The sequence below is a fragment of the Hypanus sabinus genome, chromosome 2 (genome assembly GCF_030144855.1).
Source record: "Hypanus sabinus isolate sHypSab1 chromosome 2, sHypSab1.hap1, whole genome shotgun sequence".
NCBI lineage: Eukaryota > Metazoa > Chordata > Chondrichthyes > Myliobatiformes > Dasyatidae > Hypanus > Hypanus sabinus.
Genome location: NC_082707.1, coordinates 105,618,102 through 105,644,904, shown reverse-complemented (window position 1 = coordinate 105,644,904; position 26,803 = coordinate 105,618,102). Strand labels below are relative to the sequence as shown.

Sequence of the window (26,803 nt, the reverse complement as noted above, 5' to 3'; positions counted from 1 at the left end):
TCTGCTAATTAAATTTGCTGATGCCACTACACTGATTGGTCTAATCTCAAATAATAATGAAACGGTTTACAGAAAAGTCATCACCCTGACAAAGTGGTGCCAAGAAAACAACCTCTCCCTCAATGTCACCAAAAATAGGAGCTGGTTGTGGACTATAGGAGGAAGGAGTCAGGGTAACCCCTAGTAACATCAGTGGATCTGGGATTGAGAGGGTGAACAGCTTATGTTTCTCAGCATAAACATCACCGAAGATCTTACATACCAGCTGTATGGTGAAGAAGGCACACCAATGCCTTTTGCACCTCAGACGATTGAAGAAGTTTGGTATGGGCTCCCAAATCCTAAGAACTTTCTACAGGGGTGCAATTGAGAGCATCCTGACTGGCTGCATCACTGCCTAGTTTGAGAACTGCACTGTACTTCCCTCAATCACAGGACTCTGCAGAGTGTTACAGACAGCCCAGCGCATCTGTAGTTGTGAGCTTCCATCGATTCAGGACGTTTACAAAGAAAAAAGGCCCAAAGGATCATTGGGGACCTGTCATCCCAACCACAAACTGTTCTAGCTGCTGCCATCCGGGAAACAATACTGTAGCATAAGAGCCAGGATCAACAGGCTCTGGGACGGTTTCTTCCACTCAGCCATCAGACTGCTTACTTCATGCTGACACAAATGTATTTCTATGTTATATTTGTACATATTGCAAGTCTGTGTCTTTGCTGTTGCTTTGCTCATGCTTGAGTGCTCAGTGGCAGGTGTTGAAGCTTTTTTGTGTCATTGGGGTGGGGGGAATTGTTGCTTTCTGCCACTTATGCACAGGAGGGGAACTGGGGAGGGGCTTTGGGTTCTAACATTTAACTGTCGTTCATTCTTTGGGGCGCTCCTCTGTTTTTTGTGGATGGTTGCGAAGAAAAAGCATTTCAGGATGTATGTTTGTATATTGTACACATTTCTCTAACATTAAATGTACCTTTGAAACATTCTATTCATTATAATTTACTGTAAATTGCACATTGCACATTTAGACGGAGACAGAATGTAAAGATTTTTACTCCTCATATACGAGGGGTGATTGATAAGTTCATGGCCTGAGGTAGAAGGAGTCAATTTTGGAAAACCTACCACATTTATTTTTCAACATATCCCCTCCTACATTTACACACTTAGTCCAGCAGTCATGGAGCATATGGATCCCTTCTTTGTAGAAGTCTGCATCTTGGACCTCCACAAATGGTCGACAACAGGGGTGATTGTTAAGTTTGTGGCCTAAGGTAGAAGGAGATGAGTTATTAACTTCAAACTTTCTGCATAATCACTCAAAGAGTTGAACTGTACGTGCATGTAACGAGAGCTGTATAACTCAACTCCTTCTGCCTTAGGCCACAAACTTATCAATCACCCCTGCTGTGGACCACTTCTACAAAGAAGGGATCCGTATGCTCCATGACCGCTGGACTAAGTGTGTAAGTGTAGGATGGGACTATGTTGAAAAATAAATGTGCTAAGTTTTCTAAAATTGACTCCTTCTACCTTAGGCCACAAACTTATAAATCACCCCTCGTAAGTAATAAAGGCAATTTAATTCAATTAGATATATACATACATGGTTATTCCTCTTAATTGGACCACCAATGAAGTGGGATGACTGTTCAATTGGGACAACTCTGGAAGAACAAAAACTAATAAAAAAAATAGCAGGGATTCTGCTTGTTTATTCGGGGACCTCTGCCGCTTAGCTGTGGCAGCAGACTGTTAATAAACAGGTTTTTACTAGCATTTAATGCCTGCACTTCTATGGCTACTAGACACCACACTTTCAGTAAGTAGTTTTTAAATAGTGTCAATTGTGTGCGTAGTGTTCTCATGCAGTGTGTTGAAACTGACTAACACCAAGTTAAACTGGAGTTAATGAGTACAGGATTGTAGTAAGATTTATCATTTACTGTTCACTCTTCCACGTTAACGTGTGGTGAAAGCTGTTGATAAAATAATACAAAATATATACGGTATCTGTTTCTTTCTTGGCATCACATTTACACCATAAATACTTGTAAAAGTAAAACTACAACAAACTGTATTACATTAAAGTTTCATATACAATATACCGTCAGAATCTGCCTACGCCATCAACAGCTTTAGATAGACTCCAACACAAACTTTCCAGCAATGCTTCCAATAGCACAAGAAAATAAACCGCATCAACCGTCATTTATTTTAATAGAATCAGCGTTAATATTTTTACTTCAACATATCAACTGTCATATGAACTTATGGCGTTGCTTCTATGATGTTTCTTAGTGGGTAGAAATGGAGTTTTCCTCGTGTTTCTCCTGCACACGCAAGCCCCCACCTTCCTGTTTCCCCAAACTGGAACTTACCTACAAGACGTGGCGAAACAGGCTGTGACATCATCACATGCCTTGAAACTTCAGATAATGAATTTACCTTCAACAACTGCAGCGTAGTTATCAATCTTTAACTTTAACTAGAAAATAGTTACAAATGAATTATTTAAAGCAAAAATGTAATAAAGTAAGTGCCTTAACGGCAATACAGTTTGTGTTTGTTTTCAAAAATCAGTGATTTCCTTTTGTTGCTGATTGTTGGCAAGAAATAAGCAGTAAGACACTTCAGAAATGTTTTGCTCACTACAGTTTCATGCATTCAGGCTTGGAGATTTCAGGAACTGCCGGGAGTGAAAATGAAATAACTTTACAACTTCATCAAGTTAGGAACCAAGAAGCATTTGAAGGTATCAATAATCATCTTCACAGATGTAAGATGTACTTCAGATGCAAGAAATCTAGAGCAATACACACAATGTGCTGAAGGAGCTCAGCAGGTCAGGCAGTGTCTATGGATGGGAATAAGCAGTGGTCCTTTCAGGCTGAGACCATTTGTCAGGACTCGAAAGCGCAGGGGGATGAAGTCAGAATAAGAAAGTAGGGGGAGAGGAGGAAGAAGTACAAGGTGGCAGGTGATAGGTGAAGCTAGGAGAGGGGGAGGGGATGAAGTAAGAGCTGTGAAGATGATTGGTGAAAGAAATAAAGGGCTGGAGGAGGGAGAATCTGATAGGAGAGGACAGAAGACCACAGAAGAAGGGGAAGGGGAGGAGCACCAGAGGGAGCTGATGGGCAGTAAGAAGAGAAGGTGAGAGGGAAACAAAAATGGAGAGTGGTGAAAGGGCGAGGGGTGGTAATTATCAGAAGTTTGAGAAATCAATGTTCATGCCATCAGGTTGGAGGCCACCCAGACGGAATATAAGGTGTTGCTCCTCCAACATGAGTGTGTCTTGAATGTTACAAAGAGAGTTAAGATTTGGTGGATGCAATCATTGATAGCACTGCATGAAGGCAGTCCATTATCTGCACTAGGTGTCTGTGCACTGATTTTGTTCATTTACAGTCAATTAAAAATACACAGCAGCATACACCAGATTAATTCTTCTGTTGATTACTGTTAGGAACTAATACACAGTTTTAAAGTACTTTTGTAGTGGTGATAGTGTTTTAATTTGTTCTGTACATAATTTAAATGCATAATTCATTACTCAATTAAACTATTTGAAAAGGTATGTATAAAGGGTCGTAAAGAAGGATTTGGCACATTGGCCTTCATAAATCAAAGTACTGAGTACAGGAGATAGAAAGTTGTGTTGAAGTTGTACAGGACATTGGTGAGGCCTAATTTGGAATATTGTGTGCAGTTTTGGTCACCAACCTACTGGAAAGATGTAAACAAGGTTGAAAGAGTACAGAGAAAATTTACAAGGATGTTGCTGGTTCTGGAGGACCTGGGTTAAGGAAAGATTGAATAGATTGGGATGTAGAAGATCGAGAGGAGATTTGAAACAAATGTAACCCTTACCCAACAGGCTGGTATATGTCTAGGGGAAAAAGGAGATCCAGCCACTCTCCAACCCACCTCCCGTACACGCAGGTGCTGTGAGAATCGAGTTAATGCCTCGCGCCCACCAACAGTATCAAACCCACAACAAATACTGTTATGAAATACACTTTAAAGAGTTTACTAAAATTAAAAAAATAGTAGGCTATACAATATATACAAGGAAAAAAACAAAAGGCGCCAACTTATCAAAGTTCATTCTGTTTAGTGCGCTCGTTGGAGCTCAATCAACGAACCAATCGACCCATCCGGCCGTCGCACCTGGGACCACCCCGGTGGTCTTACGAGCAGTCCAGCACACGTCCACCTTCCTCAGCGTCTTCCCTCTACAAAAAAACCCGCGAAAACCCCTCCCCCAAGTTCCCAGCATCACAAGACACAATGACATTCCCCATTGATTAACAAATGAATACAATTACCATACCAGCCATTCTAAAGTGAAACAACGGCGAGAGAAACACTTATCCGACAAAGAAACATTCCTACTTGTAACAAACCAAAGAGGCCATTTTGAGTAACATACCCAGGACATTGTACAGAAGTATACAAAATTATGAGGGGTGTCGACATGGTAAATGCAAGCAGCTTTATTCACTGAGCTTGGGTGGGACTGCAACTAGAAGTCATGGGTTAACGGTGAGAGGTGAAAGGTTTAAGAGGAGAAATGAAAGTGTGGAATGAGCTGCTAGTGTAAGTGGTGCATGTGAGCTCGATTTCAATGTTTAAGAGAAGTTTGGATAGGTACATGGATTGTAGGGATGTGGAGTGCTCTAGTCCTGGTGCAGGTCGATGGGATTAGGCAGGCTAAAGGATGTGTTTCTGTGCTGCATTTTTCTGTATGGAAGGAAGGGAAGGGGAGGAGCTCCAGAGGGAGCTGATGGACAGGCAAGGAGAGGCGGATGGGCAGGCAGGTAAGGGGCAGCTGCTTAATTAGCCCAAAATGTACTGGATCCAATGTTTCCATGTTAACTGGAATCCATTGTATTTATTTATTTTCCTTCAAAAAATGAATCTCAAGGTAACTTATTCTGCCATACACTTACTTGATACATAATTTGTACTCGACTTTAACTTTGGAGTCAGATGAGTTTTGCAGCATTCCTGATTACCATTACTTCTGCTGGCATTTGCTGTTTTTGTTTTTTATTATTAGAGGCATAGAATAAAATAGCGCAGAAAGGGGTCCTTCATTCAACTCATCCATGTTGACCAAGGTGCCCACCTAAGCTTATCCACTTATCTCTGTTTGACTTGTATCTCTCCAAAGCCAAGGATTCCCAACCTGGGGTCTCTGGACACCTTGCTTAATTGTATTTGTCCATGGCATAAAAAAGGTTGGGAACCCCTGCTCTAAGCCTTTTTTACCATTATTCAAATGTATTTTAAATTAGGATATTGTATCTGTGTTGGCTATTTTCTCTGGCAGTCATTCGATATACACATCACCCTTTCCACAAAGAGGTTACCCATCAGACTGTTTTTAAATCTTTACATTCTTATATTAAGCCTGTGGCTTTAGCTTTTGATTTCCTTTCCCTGGGAAGAAAACTCTGAAAGCCTCAATGACCCTCATGGTTTTATGCACTTCTTTAAAGTCTCCTAGACTCCAAGAAATAACTTCCTAGCCTGTCTAACCTCTCTGTATAATACATACCCTCGAGACCTGGCAACATTCTGATCCGTCTTCTTTGCATTCTTTCCAGCTTAATGATATCTTTCCTAGAGTGATTCCAGTCTGGTCTCACCAGTGTTTTCTGTCCCAATGAAGACTGGTGTGTAATACTCTGACTGATCTCTGACTCTACTTTCAGGGTATTATGTGCCTGTACCCTGATTCTCTCTGTTAGACAGTACTTCTGGGCATGCCACCATTCACAGTGTAAATCCTGCCTCAGTGTGGCTTTTCAAAATGCAACATTTTCCTCAACGTAGACTGGGAAGCCCATACTGTAAAAGGGATGGATGATTTGGAGTTTGTAAAATGTGTGCAGGATAGTTTTTTGCAGCAGTACATAGAGGAACCAACTAGAGAAGGGGCAGTGTTGGATCTTCTGTTAGGGAATGAAATAGGTCAGGTGATGGAGGTATGTGTTGGGGAGCACTTCGGGTCCAATGATCACAATGTCATTAGTTTCAATATAACTAGGGAGAAGGATAGGACTGGACCCAGGGTTGAGATTTTTGTTGGAGAAAGGCTTACTTTGAGGAGATGCGAAAGGATTTAGCAGGTGTGGATTAGGACAATTTGTTTTATGGGAAGGATGTAATAGAGAAATGGTGGTCATTTAAAGGTGAAATTTTGAGGGTACAGAATCTTTATGTTAAGCTGAAAGGAAAGGTTAAAAGTTGGAGAAAGCGATGGTTTTCAAGGGATGTTGGAACTTGGTTAGGAAAAAGAGAGATATCTACAATAAATATAGGCAGCATGGAGTACATGAAGTGCTCGAGGAATATAAAGAATGTAAAAAGAATCTTAAGAAAGAAATTAGAAAAGCTAAAAGAAGATACAAGGTTGCTTTGGCAAGTAAGGTGAAAATAAATCCGAAGGGTTTCTACAGTTATGTTAATAGCAAAAGGATAGTGAGGGATAAAATTGGTTCCTTAGAGAATCAGAGTGGACAGCTATGTGTGGAGCCAAAATAGATGAGGGAGATTTTGAACAATTTTTCTCTTCGGTATTCACTAAGGAGATGGATATTGAATTGTGTAAGGTAAGGGAAACGAGTAGGGAATTTATGGAAACTATGATGATTAAAGAGGAGGAAGTGCTGACACTTTTCAGGAATATAAAAGTGGATAAATCTCTGGGTCCTGACAGGATATTCCCTAGGACCTTGAGGGAAGTTAGTGTAGAAATAGCAGGGGCTCTGACTGAAATATCTCAAATGTCATTAGAAACGGGGATGGTGCCGGAGGGTTGGTATATTGCTCATGTGGTTCCATTGTTTAAAAAGGGTTCTAAGAGTAAACCTAGCAATTATAGGCCTGTCAGTTTGACGTCAGTGGTGGGTAAATTAATGTAAAGTATTCTTAGAGATAGTATATATAATTATCTGGATAGACAGTGTCTGATTAGGAACAGTCAACATGGATTTGTGCATGGAAGGTCATGTTTGACAAATCTTATTGAATTTTTTGAAGAGGTCACGAGGAAAGTTGATGAGGGTAAAGCAGTGGATGTTGTCTATATGAACTTCAGCAAGGCCTTTTGACAAGGTTCTGCATGGAAGGTTAGTTAGGAAGGTTCAATCGTTAGGTATTAATATTGAAGTAGTAAAACGGATTCAACAGTGGCTAGATGGGAGATGCCAGAGAGTAGTGGTGGATAACTGTTTGTCAGCTTGGAGGCCAGTGACTAGTGGCATGCCTCAGGGATCTGTACTGGGTCCAATGTTGTTTGTCATATACATTAATGATCTGGATGATGGGGCAGTAAATTGGATTAGTAAGTATGCAGATGATACTAAGGCAGGTGGCATTGTGGATAATAAAGTAGGTTTTCAAAGTTTGCAGAGAGATTTAGGCCAGTTTTCTAAGCTCCATGTACCTATCCAGGAGTCTCTTAAAAGACCCTATTGTATCTGTCTCCACCACCAATGCCAGCAGCCCATTCCATGAACTTACCACTCTCTGCATTATAAACTTACCCCTGACATCTCCCCTGTACCTGCTTCCAAGCACCTTAAAACTGTGCCCTCTCGTGTTAGCCATTTCAGCCCTGGGAAAAAACCTCTGACTATCCACATGACCAAATCCTCTCATCATCTTATACACCTCTATCAGGTCACCTTTCATCCTCTGCTGCTTCAAGGAGAAAAGACTTGGTTCACTTAACCTATTCTCATAAGGCATGCTCCTTAATCCAGGCAACTTCCTTGTAAATCTCCTCTGCACTCTTCCTATAGATTCCACATCCTTCCTGTAGTGAAGTGACCGGAACTGAGCACAGTAGTCCAAGTGGGGTCTGACCAGGGTCCTATATATCTGTAACATTACCTCTCGGCTCTTGAACTCAGTCCCATGGTTGATGGATGTCAATGCACCGTATGCCTTCTTAACCACAGAGTCAACCTGCGCAGCAGCTCAGAGTGTCCGATGGACTCGGACCTCAAGATCCCTCTGATCCTCCACACTGCCATGAGTTTTACCATTAATACCATATTCTGCCATCATATTTAACCTACGGAAATGAACCACCTCACACTTATCCAGGTTGAACTCCATCTGCCACTTCTTAGCCCAGTTTTGCATTCTATGGATGTCCCGCTGTAACCTCTGACAGCCCTACACACTACCCACAACAACCCCAACCTTTGTGTCATCAGCAAATTTACTAACCCATCCTTCCAATTCCTCATCCATGTCATTTTACTTTACTGTACTTTATTGTCACCAAACAATTGATACTAGAGCATCTAATCATCACAGCGATATTTGATTCTGCGCTTCGCACTCCCTGAAGTACAAGTCAAAGTAAGTATAATAAAAAATTTAAATTATAAATCATAATTAGAAAATAGAAAATGGTCATAGATCCTGTCTCTTAGGATCTTTTCCATCAAATTACCAACCACTGAAGTAAGATTCACTAGTCTATAATTTCCTGGGCTATCTCTACTCCCTTGCTTGAATAGGGGAACAACATCTGCAACCCTCCAATCCTCCAGAACCTCTCCTATCCCCATTGATGATGTAAAGATCATTGCCAGATGCTCAGCAATCCCCTCTCTCGCCTCCCACAGTAGACTGGGGTACATCTCATCTGGTCCTGGAGACTTATCCAACTTGATGATTTCCAAAAACTTCAGCACATCCTCTTTCTTAATGTCAAAATGCTCATGCTTTTCAGTCCTCTGTAAGTCATCCCTGCAATTGCCAAGATCCTTTTCCGTAGTGAATAGCAAAGTGTTAATTAAGTACCTCTGCTATCTCTGCTGGTTCCATATACACTTTTCCAGTGTCACACTTAATTGGTCCTATTGTCTCATATCTTATCCTCTTGCTCTTCACATACCTGTAGAATGCCTTGGGGTTTTCCTTAATCCAGCTCACCAAGGCCTTCTCATGGCCCCTTCTGGCTCTCCTAATTTCATTCTTAAGCTCCTTCCTGCTAGCCTTGTAACCTTCTAGATCTCTATCATTACCTAGTTTTTTTGAACCTTTTGTAAAGTTTTCTTTTCTCCTTGACTAGATTTCCAACAGCCTTTGTACACCACGATTCCTGTACCCTACCATCCTTTCCTTGTCTCATTGGAACGTACCTATGCAGAACTCCATGCAAATATCCCCTGAAAATTTGCCACGTGTCTTCTGTACATTTCCTTGAGAACATCTGTTCCCAATTAACGCTTCCATGTTCCTGCCTGATAGATTCATATTTCCCCTTACTCCAATTAAACGCTTTCCTAACTTGTCCGTTCCTATCCCTCTCCAATACTATGGTAAAGGAGATAGAATTATGATCACTATCTCCAAAATGCTCTCCTCTGAGAGACTTGACAGCTGACCAGGTTCATTTTCCAATACCAGATCAAGTACAGCCTCTTCTCATGTAGGCTTATCTACATATCAACCATATAACCATATTGTGTAAAGAAACCTTCCTGAATGCACCTAACAAACTCCATCCTATTCTAAACCCCTTGCTCTAGGGAGATGCCAATCAATATTTGGGAAATTAAAATCTTCCACCATGACACGATACCATTACAACTTTCCAGAATCTGTCTTCCTATCTGCTCCTCTATGTCCTTGTTACTGCTGGGTGGTCTATAAAAAATACCCAGTGGAGTTATTGACCCCTTCCTGTTCTTAACTTTCACCCACAGAGACTCAGTAGACAATCCCTCCATGATTTCCTCCTTTTCTGCAGCCATGACACTATCTCTAATCAGCAGTGCTATGCCCCCACCAATTTTGCCTCCCTTTCTTTCTTTTCTAAAACATCTAAAGCCTGGCACTTTAAGTAACCATTACTGCCCCTGAGCCATTTAAGTCTTTAATGGCCACAACATCTTAGCTCCAAGTACTGATCCACGCTCTAAGGTCACCAACTTTGTTCATGCATTAAAATAGACACTATCACTATCACTATTACTATAAAACTATCAGTTTGAGTGCATCCCTTGTCTATCACCTGCCTATCCTCCCTCACACATAGTCTCCAAGCTTTCTCTATTTGTGAATCAACCACCTCTTCCTCATGCCTGCTCCAATGATCCAGAAATGTGAATCCATGTCCCCTACTCCAATCCCTCAGTCACACATTTATCCTCCACCCTACTCTATTCCTATACTCACTGTCATGTGACACAGGCAGTAATCCCAAGATTACTACCTTTGAGGTCCTGCTTCTCAGTCCAGTCCATCACAGGAAAAGCTCTCTCCACCATTGAGTATGTCCTTGTTATGAAAACATAAATGCTCAAGAATGGAAAAGCAAACAAATGCAGTGGATATGGCCCAGTGCATCACAGGAAAAGCTCTCTGCACCATTAAGTACATCCTTAAGAAGTGCAGCCTCAAGAAAGCTCCCTCATTAAGGGCCCCCACCATCCAGGTCATGTTCTCTTCTTGCTGCAGCTTTTGGGAAGTAGGTACAGGAGCCTTAGGCCCCATACCACCAGGTTCAAGGACAGTTATTACCCATAAGTCATAGGAGCAGAATTAGGCCATTTGGCCCATCAAGTCTGCTCCATTATTTCATCATGGGTGATCCATTTCCCTCTCAGCCCCATTCTCCTGACTTCTCCCCGTAAACTTTCACACCCCGACTAGTCAAGAGTCTATCAATCTCCTTCAGAAGTGCACCCAGTGACTTGGCCTCCACAGCTGTCAATGGCAATGAATTCCACAAATACACCATTCTGAGTAAAGAAATTCTGCTTCATCTCTTTCAAAATGAATCTTCCTCTATTTTGTGGCTGTGCCCTCTGGTCATAGACTCACCCAATATAGGGCCTACTGCACCTGCAGTCTGTCTAGATGTTTCAATATTTGGTTTGACGTTCAGAGGAGGTTCATTTTCATGAACCTCCTCTGATTTCTCTCCAATTTCAGCACATCCTTTCTTAAATAAGGGGCCCAAAACTGGTCATGGTATTCCAAGTGATGCCTCACTAGTGCCTTATACAACCTCAGAATTACACCCTTGTTTTTACATTCTAGTTCTCTTGAAATTAATGCTGACATTGCATTTGCCTCTCTACCACTGACTCAGGGTAATTTGACCTCTAGAAAATCGTGCATGAGGGCTTCCACGTCCCTTTGCTCCTTAGATTTTTGAATGTTTTCCCACTTAGAAAATAGTCTATGCTTTTATTCCTTCTATGGAAGTGCATGACCATACACTTTCCCACACTGTATTCCATGTGTCACCTCTTTGCCCATTCTCCTAAGCTGTCTAGGTTCTTCTATAGTTTTTCTGCTTCCTCAGCCCTACCGGCCCTCCAACTATCTTTGTATCATCTGCAAACTTGGCTACAAAACCATCAATTTCATCATCCGAATCATTGCCAAACAAATTTAAAAAGAAGTGGTCCCAACATAGAACCCTGTGGAACACCATTAGTCAGTGACCACCATTCCGAACTTACTACCTGTTATGCCACTGGTGTTTAGGGCAGCAATAAAGATCCTCCATCTTTGGTGGTGTTCAGGGCTTCCTTCATCTGTTAGTAGCTTCTTCTCAGTTTTCACTACTGTCAGTCTTGGAAGTCCCCGGGTGGAGAATCATGGCTACCGTTGCACTCAGATGTAGAAGGTTTCTTCATTGCTGTTACTATAACAATTTTGTTTTACCAGTAAGGATTGTTAGCCTGAGTTGAACCCCCGAGTCTAGAGGACCGGTGAACCACTCTTAATCTGTCCTCTACCCTTTGACCTGTTAGGCATGGATGAATCTACCAAGAGCCAAAGCATAAATCCTGGACTCTAGTCAACGTAACTCTTCAGGTCATTGAGGTATGCAAGCCTTCAAACCATGACTAGGTTGTGATCCTCCTGGAATGAGTCAATACAAAAAGGCTATTCTTATAATTCTTTGCCTTCTGCCACTCAACCAATGCTATATCCATTCTGTTATCTTTTCTGTAATACCATAGGCTCTTAATGTGTTTTGTAGCTGTATGTGCAGTACATGTCAAAAGCCTTCTGAAAATTAAAATACAGAACATCCACTGATTCTCCTTTGTCTATCCTGCTTTTTATTTCTTCAAAGGATTCCAATAGATTTGTCAGGCAACATTTTCGCTGAAGGATGATGAGAGGCATTGGTCATGTGGCTAGCAAGAGGCTTTTTCCCAGGGTTGAAATGGCTAACATGAGGAGGCATAGTTTTAAGGTGCTTGGGAGTAGGTACCAGGGGGATGTCAGGGGTAAGTTTTTCACACACAGAGTGGTGGGTGCATGGAATGCACTGCCAGTGAGGGTGGTAGAGATGGATACAATAGGGTCTTTTAAGAGACTCTTGGAGCTTAGAAAAATAGAGGGCTCTGTGGTAGGGAAATTCTAGGCAGTTTCTAGAATAGGTTACATGATCATCACAACATTGTGGGCCAAAGGGCCTGTAACATGAAGAAAACTATATTGGCTTTGGCCTATTTTGTCATGGGCCTTCAAGTACCCTGAAACCACATCCTTAACAATCAACTCCAACATCTTCCCAATCACTGAGGTCAGGCTAACTGGCCTATAACCTCCTTTCTTAAGTCTCCTTCCTTTCTGGAAGAGTGGAGTGACATTTTAAATTTTCCAGTCCTCTGGAATCATTCCAGAATCTATTGATTATTGAAATATTATTAGTAAGGCCTCCACAATCTCTTCAGCTATTTCATTTAGAACCCTACGATGTAGTCCATCAGGTTAAAGGTGAGTTATCTACCTTAAGACCTTTCAATTTCCCAAGCACCATCTTCCTCATAATAGCAACTGCACTCACGTCTGCCCCTTGACACTTTAGAAATTTGGACATGTTACTCGTGTCTTCCACTGTGAAGACTGATGAACAATGCTTATTTAGTTCACCTGCTGTTTCCTTGTCCCCTTTTACTATCTCTCCAGCATAATTTTCCAGCAGCCCATTATCTATTCTCACCTTTCTTTTACTCTTAATATATCTGAAAAACTTCTGGTTTTCATCAGTCTGATGAACCAGCATGGCTAACTTCACTCAGCTCAACACTGAACTGATTTGACAACCTTGCTTTACACTTGTATTCTCACCATTCATTTATTGATTGATGGTTATGATTCATTTATTTTTGTATTTGCATTGTTACTCATCTTTTCCACATTGGTTTGTCAGTCTTTGTGTGTAGCTTTTTATTGATTCTATTGTATTTCCTTGTTCTCTACAAATGGCTGTAAGGAAATGAATTTTGAGGTAGTATATGGTGTCATATATTTACTTTGATGAATTTAGTTTGAACTAAATTACAGGAAGGATATTAATAAGGTTGAAAGAGTGCAGAGAAGGTTTACAAGGATGTTGCCGGGACTTGAGAAACTAAGTTACCAAGAAAGGTTGAATAGGTTAGGACTTTATTCCCTGGAGCGTAGAAGAATGAGGGGAGACTTGATAGAGATATATAAAATTATGACGGTTATAGATAGAGTGAATGCAAGCAGGCTTTTTCCACTGAGGCTAGGGTAGAAAAAACCAGAGGACATGGGTTAAGGGTGAAGGGGGAAAAGTTTAAAGGGAACATTTGAGGGGGCTTCTTCACACAGAATGGTGGGAGTGTGGAATGAGCTGCCAGATGAAGTGGTAAATGTTTTTAACATTTAAGAAAAAACTTGGACAGGTACATGGATGAGAGGTGTATGGAGGGATATGGTCCAGGTCAGAGGTCAGCAGCCTTTACCACTGAAAGAGCCACTTGGACCCGTTTCCCACAGAAAAGAAAACACTGGGAGCCGCAAAACCTGTTTGACATTTAAACTGAAATAACACTGCATACAACGTTTTGTTTTGCCTTTATGCTATGTATAAACAAACTATAATGTGTTGCATTTATTAAATTGATGAACTCCTGCAGAGAAAATGAAATTACATTTCTGCATGCAACAAAAACATTTTGAACTCCGAAAAAAAGACATTGGGTTGAAGGTTACTTTTAAGTAAAATACTCAACGTCTATTTGAGTCCTTCTTGTATTTATGAAAAACGCCAAACTTAAATTTGCCGCCAGCAGCAAACCAAAAATAACGTCAGCCAGCTGTCAACCTGAAAAATAAAAGGACTATTTCACTGAACAATGAAAACATATGAATATGCGTAAAATAATAGGCAATTAAAATATTTATCATACTTGTTCAGGTTGACTCACACCTGACAATGCAGTCGTATTCAGTAGGGATGGATCGATGCTTAGGGGAGTGACCGGGAAGGATAATGTGTTTTTTTCCTCTCTGAACCCACAGAAGCGTTTCCCAAACGATGTTTGCATTGCGATGATTGCAGAATGTAAATACTCCGAATTTATCATGTCGTGACCTTGTTTGAACTCTCTCAAATTGGGGAAGTGAGACAATGTGCCTTTCTGTAAATCTCTGGCAAGCAACGTCAACTTGCGCTCGAATGCCAAAACATCCTCCAACATGTGCAGGGCTGTACGTCCTTACCCCGTTGAAGAGCTGTGTTCAGCGTGTTCAGGTGCGCTGTCATGTCTACCATGAAGTGTAGCTTTTCCAGCCACTCTGGCTGTTCCAGCTCAGAAAAGTTGAGCCCTTTGCTGCCCAGGAAAGTTTTCACTTCTTCCAGACACGCGACAAAGCGTTTCAGCACCTCCCCTCTGGACAGCCAGCAATAAAAACACGTTGTAGCGGTGTGCTACACGCAGTCAGTAAACTGCAGTCAAAGATAGCTTTATTCGAACTAAACAGCCTTGCTTTTAAGCCTCCCTCAACCCGCCCCCCCATGGGCGCGGATGCTGCAAAAGACACGTACTCACAAACCCCCGTAGGCTATCTCCCTTAGCCTGAACGCTGGCTAATTGTGAGCTGGTTCGGATGTGTCAGAAAATGGGTCGCCACAACGTCTTATTTAGATTGTACAAGATCACCATAATCTTCAAATTTAGATTTACATTTCAAAAACTAACAAACTAACATAAAATACATTTTAATTAAATACTGACCATGTAGTGGTGTGCTACACGCAGCGCTAAAATTACGATACGGAGTCGGTAACTGCAGTGGAAGGAAAAAACTTTATTCAAAATCTTCAGCCTCACTTTTAAGCCTCCCTCAACCTGCCCCCCATGGCGCAGAGGCTCCAAAGCTCTGTGCTCGCAAACCCCCGTAGGCTATCTAATTGTGAGTCGGTTCGGATGTGCCAGGAAAAGGGTCGCCACAACCAATTATTTCCCAAAGCAACAGGGAGCCGCAGCACAGACGTAAAAGAGCCACATGTGGCTCCGGAGCCGCGGGTTGCCGACCCCCGGTCCAGGTGCAGGTCAGTGGGTCTAGCAGAAAAATGGTTCAGCACAGTCAAGAAGGGCCAGAAGTTCTATGGTTCAATGGTTTGAACTTTAGAAATGGAGTGTCAGTCAGCATGTGTGTATTTACTGCTGCTTGCTGATTGCTATCTGATCATTTGGAAATCCTAATGGTTCAGCTTCTGGCTCACTAGATGGTATTATTTCTATACTCTTGAGCTCTAGTTGCTACATTCCCCATTCCTTCACTGGGTCTCATGCTCCTATAGTCCATACTTAGTCTCCAGGTCCCCAGTGACTCGTTAGCAGATCTGTCCATTCCCCGTGGCCCTGATTTTCACTACCTCTGTCCTCCCTCCATAGCCCCAGTTTCCACTCTCTGGCTACAGTATGTAGACAGCTTGGCCAGCTTTGATGAGTTGAAGTAATGGGTTTGTTTCCATGCTGTATAGCATAGACTCTCAAAGTTTCCCATACCACTTCCAGAACCTAATGTAAGTTTAGGTTTATCAGGCATGGGAGAACTGCTCCTAAGTTTCTACACCTTTCAATTCCCCTCACTTAAACCAATCCCAGAGTTTGTGCACCCAGTTCAGGCAACTCCACCTGGATTATTTCAGTGCAGAGACAAAGAGTAGAGAAGTGTGCTGAGGAGACAATGTTTTGCATAAGTATTAAAGGAATAATGCCTAGGCAAATGAAATTCCTGCTGAGATGGACTTAAAAATATGTCAGGTCAGGACTTCTCAGTTTTGCTTGCTTAGTATGTTTAATTTCATTTCTTTATAGAAGTCGAGCAGTAAGTCTGATATTCTGAGTGAGGCGGAAGAGCAAAAGGTGGAAGAAATAACAAACCGAGAGTTCATCAAGAGTAAGTCTTCCACTTGAAAATAATTTACCATATTTTACCAACAATTAATGTCTGCTCCAAGTGAAATATTCTCAGCATTCATGTGTAATCTTCACTCTAATGATTTTCTCCCTGAATCCTATTCTTCTCTCTGATCTGTTTCCACCACTGTGAATTCATAAGTTGACTGTGTGTAATCCATTAAATGGCCTGTGATTTCTGTGTCAAATTCCCCCCCCCCCCGATTTAAATTGTGCCTTCTCCACTCTGATTTCTAAGGACACCATATGGGTTGAGTATTCTATGATTGGATTTGTGATATCACTCTGGCTTTGGGTAAAATCCCTGCCATCATTTCTGATATCTTGACTCTGATTTCTGTGATCTCTGTTCAGGCTTACATATTATCAATTAAATAAAAATCAAAAAAACAAGTCTGAAGAAGTGAGAAATCTGAAAAACATTAATAAATGTATTTTGGAAGTTTAGTTTAAAAGTGAGGTAACAAGAGTTCAAGGTCACATGTTCCTGTCAGGGTGAAGGGGAAGGCTGACAGGAGTAGGGACTCCATATACTACCTCGAGATTCATTTCTTGCGGGCATTTGTAGAGAACATTTGTAGAGAATCACTGGATTCTGGAATGGTTTTGGAAGACTAGAAAATTGCAAATGTCACTCCACTCTTCAAGAGGGAGAGAGCCAGAAAAATGGAAATTGTAGGCCACTTGGTCTGACCTCAGTGTTTGGGAAGATGCTGGAGTTGATTGTTAAGAATGTGGCCTGAATCCATTCAATCCTTCCTTATAACTCAGGTCCTCCAGTCCTGACAACAACATTGTAAATTTACTCTGTACTCTTTCAACCTTATTTACATACTTCCTGTAAGTAGGTGGGCTAGCACAACGCAATGATTCAGAGCTTTGGAGTTCAGGAAGCTGGCGCAGTTGGGTGTGTATCTTAACAAACGTGTAACATGAAAAGAAGCAGTCACAACACAAACCCCTGTGGAACACCACTAGTCACCAGCAGCCAACCAGAAAAGTCTCCCTTTATTCCTACTCTTTGTCTCCTGCCAATCAGCCAATGCTTTATCCATGCCAGTATCTTTCCTGTAACACCATGGGTTCTTAACTTGTTAAATAGCCTCATGTTGGGCACCTTGTCAAAGGCCTTCTGAAAATCCAAGTACTCAACATCCACCAATTCTTGTTTGTCTATCCTGCTTGAATTCCAACATAATTCTTGAAGAGTGGAGTAACATTTAAATGTTCCAGTCTTCTGGAACGATTCCAGAAACTAGTGATTATTGAAAGATTTACTTTGTATTTATTTACTGAGATGCAGTGCAGAAGAGGCCCTTTCAGCCATGCCACCCAGCAATCCTAGTCTAATCACTGGACAATCAATCTACAATGACCAATGGACCTACCAACCAATACACCTTTAGACTGTGGGAGGAAAGCAGAGCACCTGGAGGAAACTCACATAGTCACACGAGAATACACAAATTCCTTACAGGCAGTGGTAGGAATTATTCCAGGCAGACTGACTTTGCAGATGAGGATTGACGATCACGTGGAGGACAATTGGATTCTACATTATTGACTCACCACTCATACCTCCGATTCCTGAGCATCCTTGTTTGTCTCAGCATAACCCTTCTGTGAACTGGAAGGAAGGGAGATTATTGCTTGCTCCAGTTGTTGTAAGAGGGTATGTTTGACACAGACTCGCCCAAGACCAACGACCAACAAGGGGGAGACTTCAATGCAAGGTAACCTGAAGCCTTCTGGAGACCTAGTCCTGCCCTCAAAGACAGACAAGTTTGTCCTGGCCAGTGGGACTGTGTGAATCCTGATCTTGTCTAGTTGGGGAGTGCTGGAATTAGAGAGAAGGAATCTCTAGTGCAGGTGTAGACCAAGGATGTGCCAAGCAGTCGGGGACTCTTGCAGCTAAAACTAAGGGATCCAGCGGCCATGTTCTGACTAAAAGTAAGACTCCTAAATGTAGACCCTTGGAGCCTGTTCCTGGGGCAGAAGGACCATCTGTAGCACCTTGTTCCAGAATATGGACATGGATTTGGACTCTGATTTGGCCTCTGGTTCAATGAAGGAGTCTAGTGAACCTAGGGAGGAGACTCTGAGGTCTTTTGACTCACTCCTGCCTCAGGAGTTGTCCTTGAAATAATGTTCTGAGGAACTTCCAACACCTTTCCATTTCTTTCCATTCTTTCCATTCAAGTTCTTTCCATTTACAAGGAAGATGGCTTCTGCAAGGGGAAAGCCTTGACTCTTCCACTGCACTGACCCTATGACTGTGCCATATGCTGACTGCCTTGTTCTCCATGGGGTCAATTATAGGTGCTCTCAGGCCCAGAGAGAAGCACATTTGAAGAATGTATAAATGAGGCTGCTGACATGGGTTTCATTCAGGCCTCCACCTCAACAGCTTCTTCGTACAAAAAAAAAGATGGGTCATGCATTGATGATAGAGGGTTAAACCGCATAACAGCCAAGAATCATTACCCTCTTCCACTCATGAATACAGCCTTCGAGATTTTCTATGAGGCAAAAGCATTCACTGTGAGGTGAGTGGAAAACCACATTCAACACACTGACAGGGCTCTATGCTACCTGGTTAATGCCCTTCGATCTTGTGAACACACCAGCAGTTTTTCAGGCCTTTAAAAATTATGTGCTCTGGGATATTCTCCCTAAGTATGACTTTGTCTACTTAGATGATATCCTAGAAGTCCATGGAGAAGCTTCATTCATGTTGTTACGTGTGATGAGCAAACCATGGGGAGATGGGGTCCAGAGTTGACCCCCCTATGAACTATACTGCAAACAAGAGAGAGATAAAGAGGGAGGGAGAGAGAGACAAGGATTTATACTTATGGCTTCTTCGCTAATTGTTGACTTCCAAGGACTTTGCCTGCTTGTGTGAATCCTTGCTGACACAGCAGAGTGGTGCCAGGTGCCTGCTGAGACAGCAGGGAGTGGCCCAGTTTGATGGACATGGACATGGTCAGTTGATGGATGGCTGGTACCCCGGCAGGGTAGGTAAAAAGCAGGTCTGCTCAGACACAGGCAGACACATCAATGGACACTGAAAGAGTGTTGTGCACCCACAGGAAGGTGGGGGTTCAGAGGATCAATTTGGGGGAATCGGTCAGAGGCTCACAGTGTGTGAAAGCAGGCCGGTGGGGACTTGTGTGTGTGTCCACCCTTGCCTGGATGACAAGCTCATCACTGAAGAACAATCTGGCTTGGAACGGAGGGGTCATAATCGGTGGCCACAACAGCACAATGGAACAAGAAGACAATGGAAGGTTTGCCTGCTGCAACTGCTCATCTCTTGGTCGCTCTCTCTCTCTCTCTCTCTCTCTCCAACATTACAACAGCAACTACCTCAACCCAAACTGAACTGAACTGAACTCTGCATTATCTTAAGACTATTCATTCACACCTAGACTTTGATAGAGCTTGGTTTTGATTCTTATATGGTTCCACATGGTAGGCTTATTCAGAAAGTCAGAAGGCATGGGATCCAGGGAAGTTTGGCCAGGTGGATTCAGAATTAGCTTGTCTGCAGAAGGCAGAGGGTTGTGGTGGAGGGAATACATTCAGATTGGAGGGTTGTGACTAGTGATGTCCCACAAGGATCTGTTCTGGGACCTCTACTTTTCGTGATTTTTATTAACGACCTGGATGTGGGGGTAGAAGGGTGGGTTGGCAAGTTTGCAGACAACACAAAAGTTGGTGGTGTTGTAGATAGTGTAGAGGATTGTCAAAGATTGCAGAGAGACATTGATAGGATGCAGAAGTGGGCTGAGCAGTGGCAGATGGAATTCAACCCGGAGAAGTGTGAGGTGGTACACTTTAGAAGGACAAACTCCAAGGCAGAGTACAAAGTAAATGGTAGGATACTTGGTAGTGTGGAGGAGCAGAGGGATCTGGGGGTACATGTCCACGAATCCGTGAAAGTTGCCTCACAGGTAGATAGGGTAGTTAAGAAAGCTTATGGGGTGTTAGCTTTCATAAGTCGAGGGATAGAGTTTAAGAGATGCGATGTAGTGATGCAGCTCTATAAAACTCTAGTTAGGCCACACTTGGAGTACTGTGTCCAGTTCTGGTTGCCTCACTATAGGAAGGATTTGGAAGCATTGGAAAGGGTACAGAGGAGATTTACCAGGATGCTGCCTGGTTTAGAGAGTATGGATTATGATCAGAGATTAAGGGAGCTAGGGCTTTACTCTTTGGAGAGAAGGAGGATGAGAGGAGACATGATAGAGGAGTACAAGATATTAAGAGGAATAGACAGAGTGGACAGCCAATGCCTCTTCCCCAGGGCACCACTGCTCAGTGCAAGAGGACATGGCTTTAAGTTAAGGGGAGGGAAGTTCAAGGGGGATATTAGAGGAAGGTTTTTCACTTAGATTGGTGCGTGGAATGCACTGCCTGAGTCAGTGGTGGAGGCAGACACACTAGTGAAGTTTAAGAGACGACTAGACAGGTATATGGAGGAATTTAAGGTGGGGGGTTATATGGGAGGCAGGGTTGAGCGTTGGCACAACATTGTGGGCCGAAGGGCCTGTAATGTACTGTACGATTCTATGTTCTATTTCTACAGTTCTGTATTTATCATTGCTAACCTGTTATATATGTATATTTGATACTGGATTCCTTAGTTTACTAGTAAACACTTTTAGTTACAGTACCACCAGACTCCAATGTATCATTCCATTCCTGCTGGTTTGGTAACCCAGTCATGGGGTACGTGACAAATTGGGGCCTCGTCCTGGGATTTGAATATCCAATTGGGGGGCTGTTGAATTGATTGAGTTACATTCCCTTATCTGATTTGGTTGTGTGGGAAACCAGAAAGGCAAACAGCAGAAATGTAGTTTGAGGTTAATGAGTTTGTGGTGGATCCAACCCCTGAGGGGCTGGACGAGGCTGAGAGGGAGGTACTGGTGGGAATTGCTCAGAAGTTAAAGATTAAGGTGACCACTCGTATGAAGAAGGCTCAGGTACAGCTGTTAATAGCACATCATTATGTAGCTGAGGGGAAATTCAAAGAGGAGGCGTTGGAGATGTTTGTTGAGGGTAAAGCACTAACTGAGGCTGAGGTTCAGCTCATGAGGAACATGAGTTCTGGATAAGGAAGCTGGAGGCAGAGCAGGAGAGAGAAAAGACTTAAAGGCAGTGAGATGAAAGGGAGAAAGAGAGGCAATTTGAGCTGGAAAAGTTAAAGGCATTGCAGGGAGGTGTACAGGCAGTAGACCCAGTCAGGGGGTTCAAGGTTGGTCAGGAGGTTAAGTTGGTACCCCCATTCAAGGAGATGGATGTTGATAGGTACTTCCTCCATTTTGAGAAAGTTGCTATGAATCAGGACTGGCCTAAGGAGAAGTTGGCTGTTCTGTTACAAGGTGTTCTTAAGGGGAAGGCTCAGCAAGCCTATTCAACATTGTCTATGGATGAGGCTAAGGATTATGAGGAAGTAAAGCGGGCTATACTGAGGAGTTACGAGCTGGTTCCAGAGGCATAGTGGCAAAGGTTCTGGAATTTGAGAAAGCCATGGGACCGCATGTATTTAGAGTTTGCCCGTAAAATCGGAAGGCTGTGGAGGCCAATTCTCTGGATGCTTTCAAGAAGGAGCTAGATAGGTATCTTATGGATAGGGGAATCAAGGGATATGGGGACAAGGCAGGAACTGGGTATTGATAGTAGATGATCAGCCATGATCTCAGAATGGCGGTGCAGGCTCGAAGGGCGGAATGGTCTACTTCTGCACCTATTGTCTATTGTAAAATGCACATGTACTGTGATTGCTGGTGTTCCTTAAAAGGGGTCAGTGGGGATTTCGAGAAGCTGAAACAGCTGGTGCTGATTGAGCAGTTTAAGAGCTGTGTTCCCGAGGGTATGAGGACCTGTTTAGATGAGAAAGAGGCAGAAACACTGGCTGCGACTGCCAAGTTAGCTGATGAGTATGCTTTAACGCACAAAGTAAAGTTTGCTCCAAGTAAGAGCTACAGAAGGGTAGTAGGGATGGTAGAGAAAGCCCACCAGTGAAGTCCGAGAATAAGCGGGGGACTACTGGAAAGGGTAAGAAGGAGGAAAAGCAAGCTGGCAGGAAGTTTCCTAGCTTTACGTGTTATAATTGTGGTAAGGCTGGTCACATAGCATCTAAATGCCTGGCTCCGAAGAAAAAGACAGGAAAAGGAAAGGCGACAACCCCGACTGGCTGCATTGGGCCGGTCAACAGACCGATGAGGAAGGAAAGGTCAGATAGCGTTCAAGAGGGGCGTGAGAAATTTATTTCGGATGGGTTGGTAGCTGTGGAGGAGAGGTCAACCCCAGTTCCAGTGCGGATCTGGAGAGACACTGGGGCTTGTCAGTTATTGATCTTAAGGAAGGTGTTAGAATTCAGTGCTGAGACCGAGACTGGGGAGGTAAATGTGATAAAAGGTATCGGAAAAGGGACTGAGGCCGTACCTTTGCACAAGATATTTCTGAAATGTGACCTGGTATCCGGACCAGCCACAATAGGTGTGTGGTCTGAATTACCGATGAACGATGTGGATGTCTTAGTTGGTAATGATCTTGCAGGTGGGGATGTGTTTTCAGCAGTGAAGCTGACGAGCAAGCCTGTAAGTGCTGAGGACCTGCCCATAGATTCCAAGGTTTATCCCGCCTGCGCAGTAACCCGCGGCATGTCGAGAAAGGCGGCTGAGACAGGCACAAGTTTAACTGAGTCTGGTGCTGATTTAGCTGAGACGTTTTTACCAGCCTTGTACCAAGAGGGGTTGAAGAATGAGAAGAAAGAGGATAGTGGAGCTAAGGAAAGTAAGGGAGAGGAGGTGGATTTACCATTAGCGAGGAAGGAACTTATAAAGGAGCAGAGATGTGATGAGGAGCTTGTGGCATTGAAAGAGACAGCTCTCTCTGAAGCAGGAATTAAGAAGGAACCAGTGGGCTACCATATGAAGGAGGGAGTATTAATGAGAAAGTGGAGGCTGACCACCGTGCCTGCAGATGGGGAATGGGCAGTGGTACACCAGGTGATAGTTCCGAAGGCTTATTGGGACGAAATTTTGAACCTGGCCCATAAGATACCCCTAAGTGGACATTTTGGAGTGAGGAAAACAGTAGATAGAGTTATGAGAGACATTTACTGGCCAAATATGAGGAAGGATATTATTGACTATTGTAGAAGGTGTCACACATGTCAGGTGGTAGGAAAGCCGAACCAGGCTATCCCTAAGGCACCTCTTCGACCGATACCCACCTTCGGGGAACCTTTTTCCTGAGTCATTGTGGATTTTATGAGCCCCCTGCCTAGAACGGCGAGTGTGTGGCAGTTGGTGATTACCATTACATGTGCTGCCACTAGATTCCCGGAGGCTGTGCCCCTGGGGAACATCATAGCTCCCACAGTGGTAAAGGCACTCATAAAATTTTTCACCACTGTAGGGTTGCCTAGGGAGATTCAGTCAGATCAGGGGAGTACCTTCACATCCCACACATTCCAGCAGATAATGTCTGAGATAGGAGCTAAACAAATTTTGGCCTCCGCATACCACCTGGAATACCAAGGGGCATTGGAAAGATTCCACGCGACCTTAAAGACCATGATTAAAACTTACTGCCAGGAAAATACTTAAGACTGGGATAATGCATTGCTACTTCTGCTGTTCGCAGTGAGGGACATGGTTCAGGAATCACTGGGGTTCAGCCCATTTGAGCTCATCTTCAGTCATAGGCCCAGAGGACTTCTGACTTTACTTAAAGAGCAATGATCGAACCTGACAGTGCATGTCCATGTGATTGACTACATTTTGAAATTTTGAGAGAGGCTTAGCAGGATGTGACCTTGCCAAGGAAAATCTATGAGACTCCCAAATTAAAATGAAACAGTGGTATGATAGACGAGCACGAGAACAGGTATTTCAGGTGGGCGATAAGGTCTTGGTTCGGTTCCCATTAGTGACCAATCCCCTACAGGCGAGCTTCCAAGGTCCGTACAAGACAATTAAGAAAATAGACTCTCTGAACTATGTTTGTATGTTATCGAAACCCCGACAGGAGGAAGCCGAGCCGGTTAGTACACGCTAATATGCTAAAAGCATATGATCCAAAAGCTGCCCCAGTCGGTGCTGTCACGAAAACAAATGAGGCTGTAAGAATTGATAACAAGGGGCCAGAGCATCTTGAAAAGATAAACATAGTGCCCACCAGTCTAACATCATTCCATTTCTGCTGGTTTGGTAACCCAGTCATGGGGTACGTGGCAATGTCAGCGACATTTTAAAGAGGCTCCTTGATCATGGACTTTATGTCAAGCTGGAGAAATCCAAATTTCACATGACCACTGTTTAATTTTTGTTTTTCGTCATCTCCTATGGCACTCTCAAGATGGACCCCACTAAGACCCAGACAGTCAGAGATTGACCACCACCATCCAATGTGAAACAGGTCCAACAGTTGCTGGGATATGACAACTTTTACCAGACTTTCATCAGGACAGCTCCGCTGATAGCTCTGACCAAGAAATCGACTGGCTGTCTTGTCTGAATTAGCAAAGCGGAGGCTGCTTTTGCAGATCTCAAACAATGGTTCACATCAGCACCCATCTTGCATTCACCTAACCTGGACTTTACCTTCATCGTGGAAGTAGATGTGCCTCAGATATTAGAGTGGGTACACCTTCGGACAGTAAGCTGCACCCATGTGCGTTTTTCTCCAGGCAGCAGTGAGAAACTATGACATTGGGAATTGGGAGCTACTCATGGTTAAGTTGGCTTTGGAAGAATGGTGTAACTGGCTTGAGAGGGACAAGAACCTTTTATTATTTGGACAGACAACAAGAACCTGGTTTATATCCAGTAGGCCAAGAGACTGAGTTCCTCACAGGCCAGGTGGTCTCTCTTCTTCAACTACTTTATGTCATCCTGATCTATTGACCAAGGTGAAAAAAACCAGAAGCCTGATGCCCTGTCCCATCAACTCAGCAAACCCAAACAAGAGGAGCAACCTACCATCATATTGCCACAAGTCAAGGTGGTAGCGCCAGTTTGTTGGGGAATCATGCTCTTGTTTGCAAGGCCACAAAAACTTGGTTTGCGGGTGAAGCAGGCTATAAAGAAAGCAAATGGAAGGTTGGCTTTTATTGCTAGAAGGATTGAACGAGAGCAGGGAGGTTATGCTGCAGTTGTACAGGGCACTGATGAAGCTGCACCTGCAGTTCTGCTCTCCTTATTTGAGGAAGGATATATTGGCCTTGGAAACGGTGCAGAGGAAGTTCACCAGGTTGATTCCAGAGATGAGGGGGTCAGACTGTGAGGAGAGATTGAGTCGCCTGGGACTGTACTCGCTGGAATTCAGAAGAATGAGAGGAGATCTTATAGAAATATATAAAATTATGAAAGGGATAGATAAAATAGAAGTAGGAAAACAAGTGAATCTGCAGATGCTGGAAATAAATAAAAACACAAAATGCTGGAAGAACTCAGCAGGCCAGAGAGCATCTATGGGAGGAGGTAGTGACGATGTTTCGGGCCGAAACCCTTCATCAGGAGTGAAGTAACGTGGGATGGTGGAGAGGATAAAAGAAGTGGGGGAAGGGATGAAGTAAAGAGCTGGGAAGTGATAGGCTGGAGGGAAATGGGCTAGGGGGAAGGTGGAGAGTTATGGGAAATAAAAGAGAAAGAAAGGTAGGGCTGGGGAGAGATTATAGTGAGGGGGAAAAAGAGAGAGAAAGAGAACCAGACTAAAATAATAGATAGGGATGGGGGTAAGGGGAGGCAGGGGTATCAACGGAGATTACAGCAATTAAAGATGAACAGATCCAGGGTGGGTAGAAGTCCTGGGTGGGGAGTCCATGAGGAGGAGGAGGGTTGGAGATGGGAGAATGGGTCATCGGTGGGTTCAGCAATTAGAGATGATCAGATCCAGGGTGGGTAGAAGTCCTGGGCGGATAGTCCATGAGGAGGAGGATACCCCTGTACCCCTTACTCTCATCCCTATCTATTATTTTAGTCTGGTTCTCTTTCTCTCTCTTCCCCCCCCCCCCACTATAATCTCCCCCCAGCCCTACCTTTCTTTTTCTTTTATTTCCCATAATTCTCCACCTTCCCCCTAGCCCATTTCCCTCCAGCCTATCACTTCCCAGCTCTCTACTTCATCCCTCCCCCCACTTCTTATCCCCTCTCCACCATCCCATGTTACTTCACTCCTGACGAAGGGTTTCGGCCTGAAATGTTGTCACTACCTCCTCCCATAGATGCTGTCTGGCCTGCTGAGTTCTGCCAGCATTTTGTGTTTTTACAGAAGTAGGAAAGTTGTTTCCACTGGTAGATGAGACTAGAACTAGGGAATATAGCTTCAAAATTTGGGGGAGATGAGGAGATAAGGAGGAACTGCTTTTCCCAGAGAATGGTGAATCTGTGGAATTCTCTGCCCATTGAAGCAGTGGAGGCTTCCTCAGTAAACATATTTAAGACAAGTTTGGATAGATTTTTGCATAGTAGGGAATTAAAGATTATGGGGAAAAGGCAGGTAGGTGGAGATGAGTCCATGGTCAGATCAGCCATGGTCTTATTGAATT

The 26,803-nt window shown here is 43.3% G+C and overlaps 1 protein-coding gene across 2 annotated transcripts in view; it reads left to right on the top strand.

The window, feature by feature from the left end:
- LOC132381729 (solute carrier organic anion transporter family member 2A1-like) overlaps positions 1–26,803 on the top strand; it is a 223,150-nt gene that overhangs the window by 114,206 nt on the left and 82,141 nt on the right. For both annotated transcript variants that reach the window (XM_059951311.1, XM_059951304.1), the window contains one exon: positions 16,135–16,216. In XM_059951311.1, the coding sequence (XP_059807294.1) occupies positions 16,135–16,216 (82 nt within the window). The remainder of the gene's footprint in view (positions 1–16,134; positions 16,217–26,803) is intronic.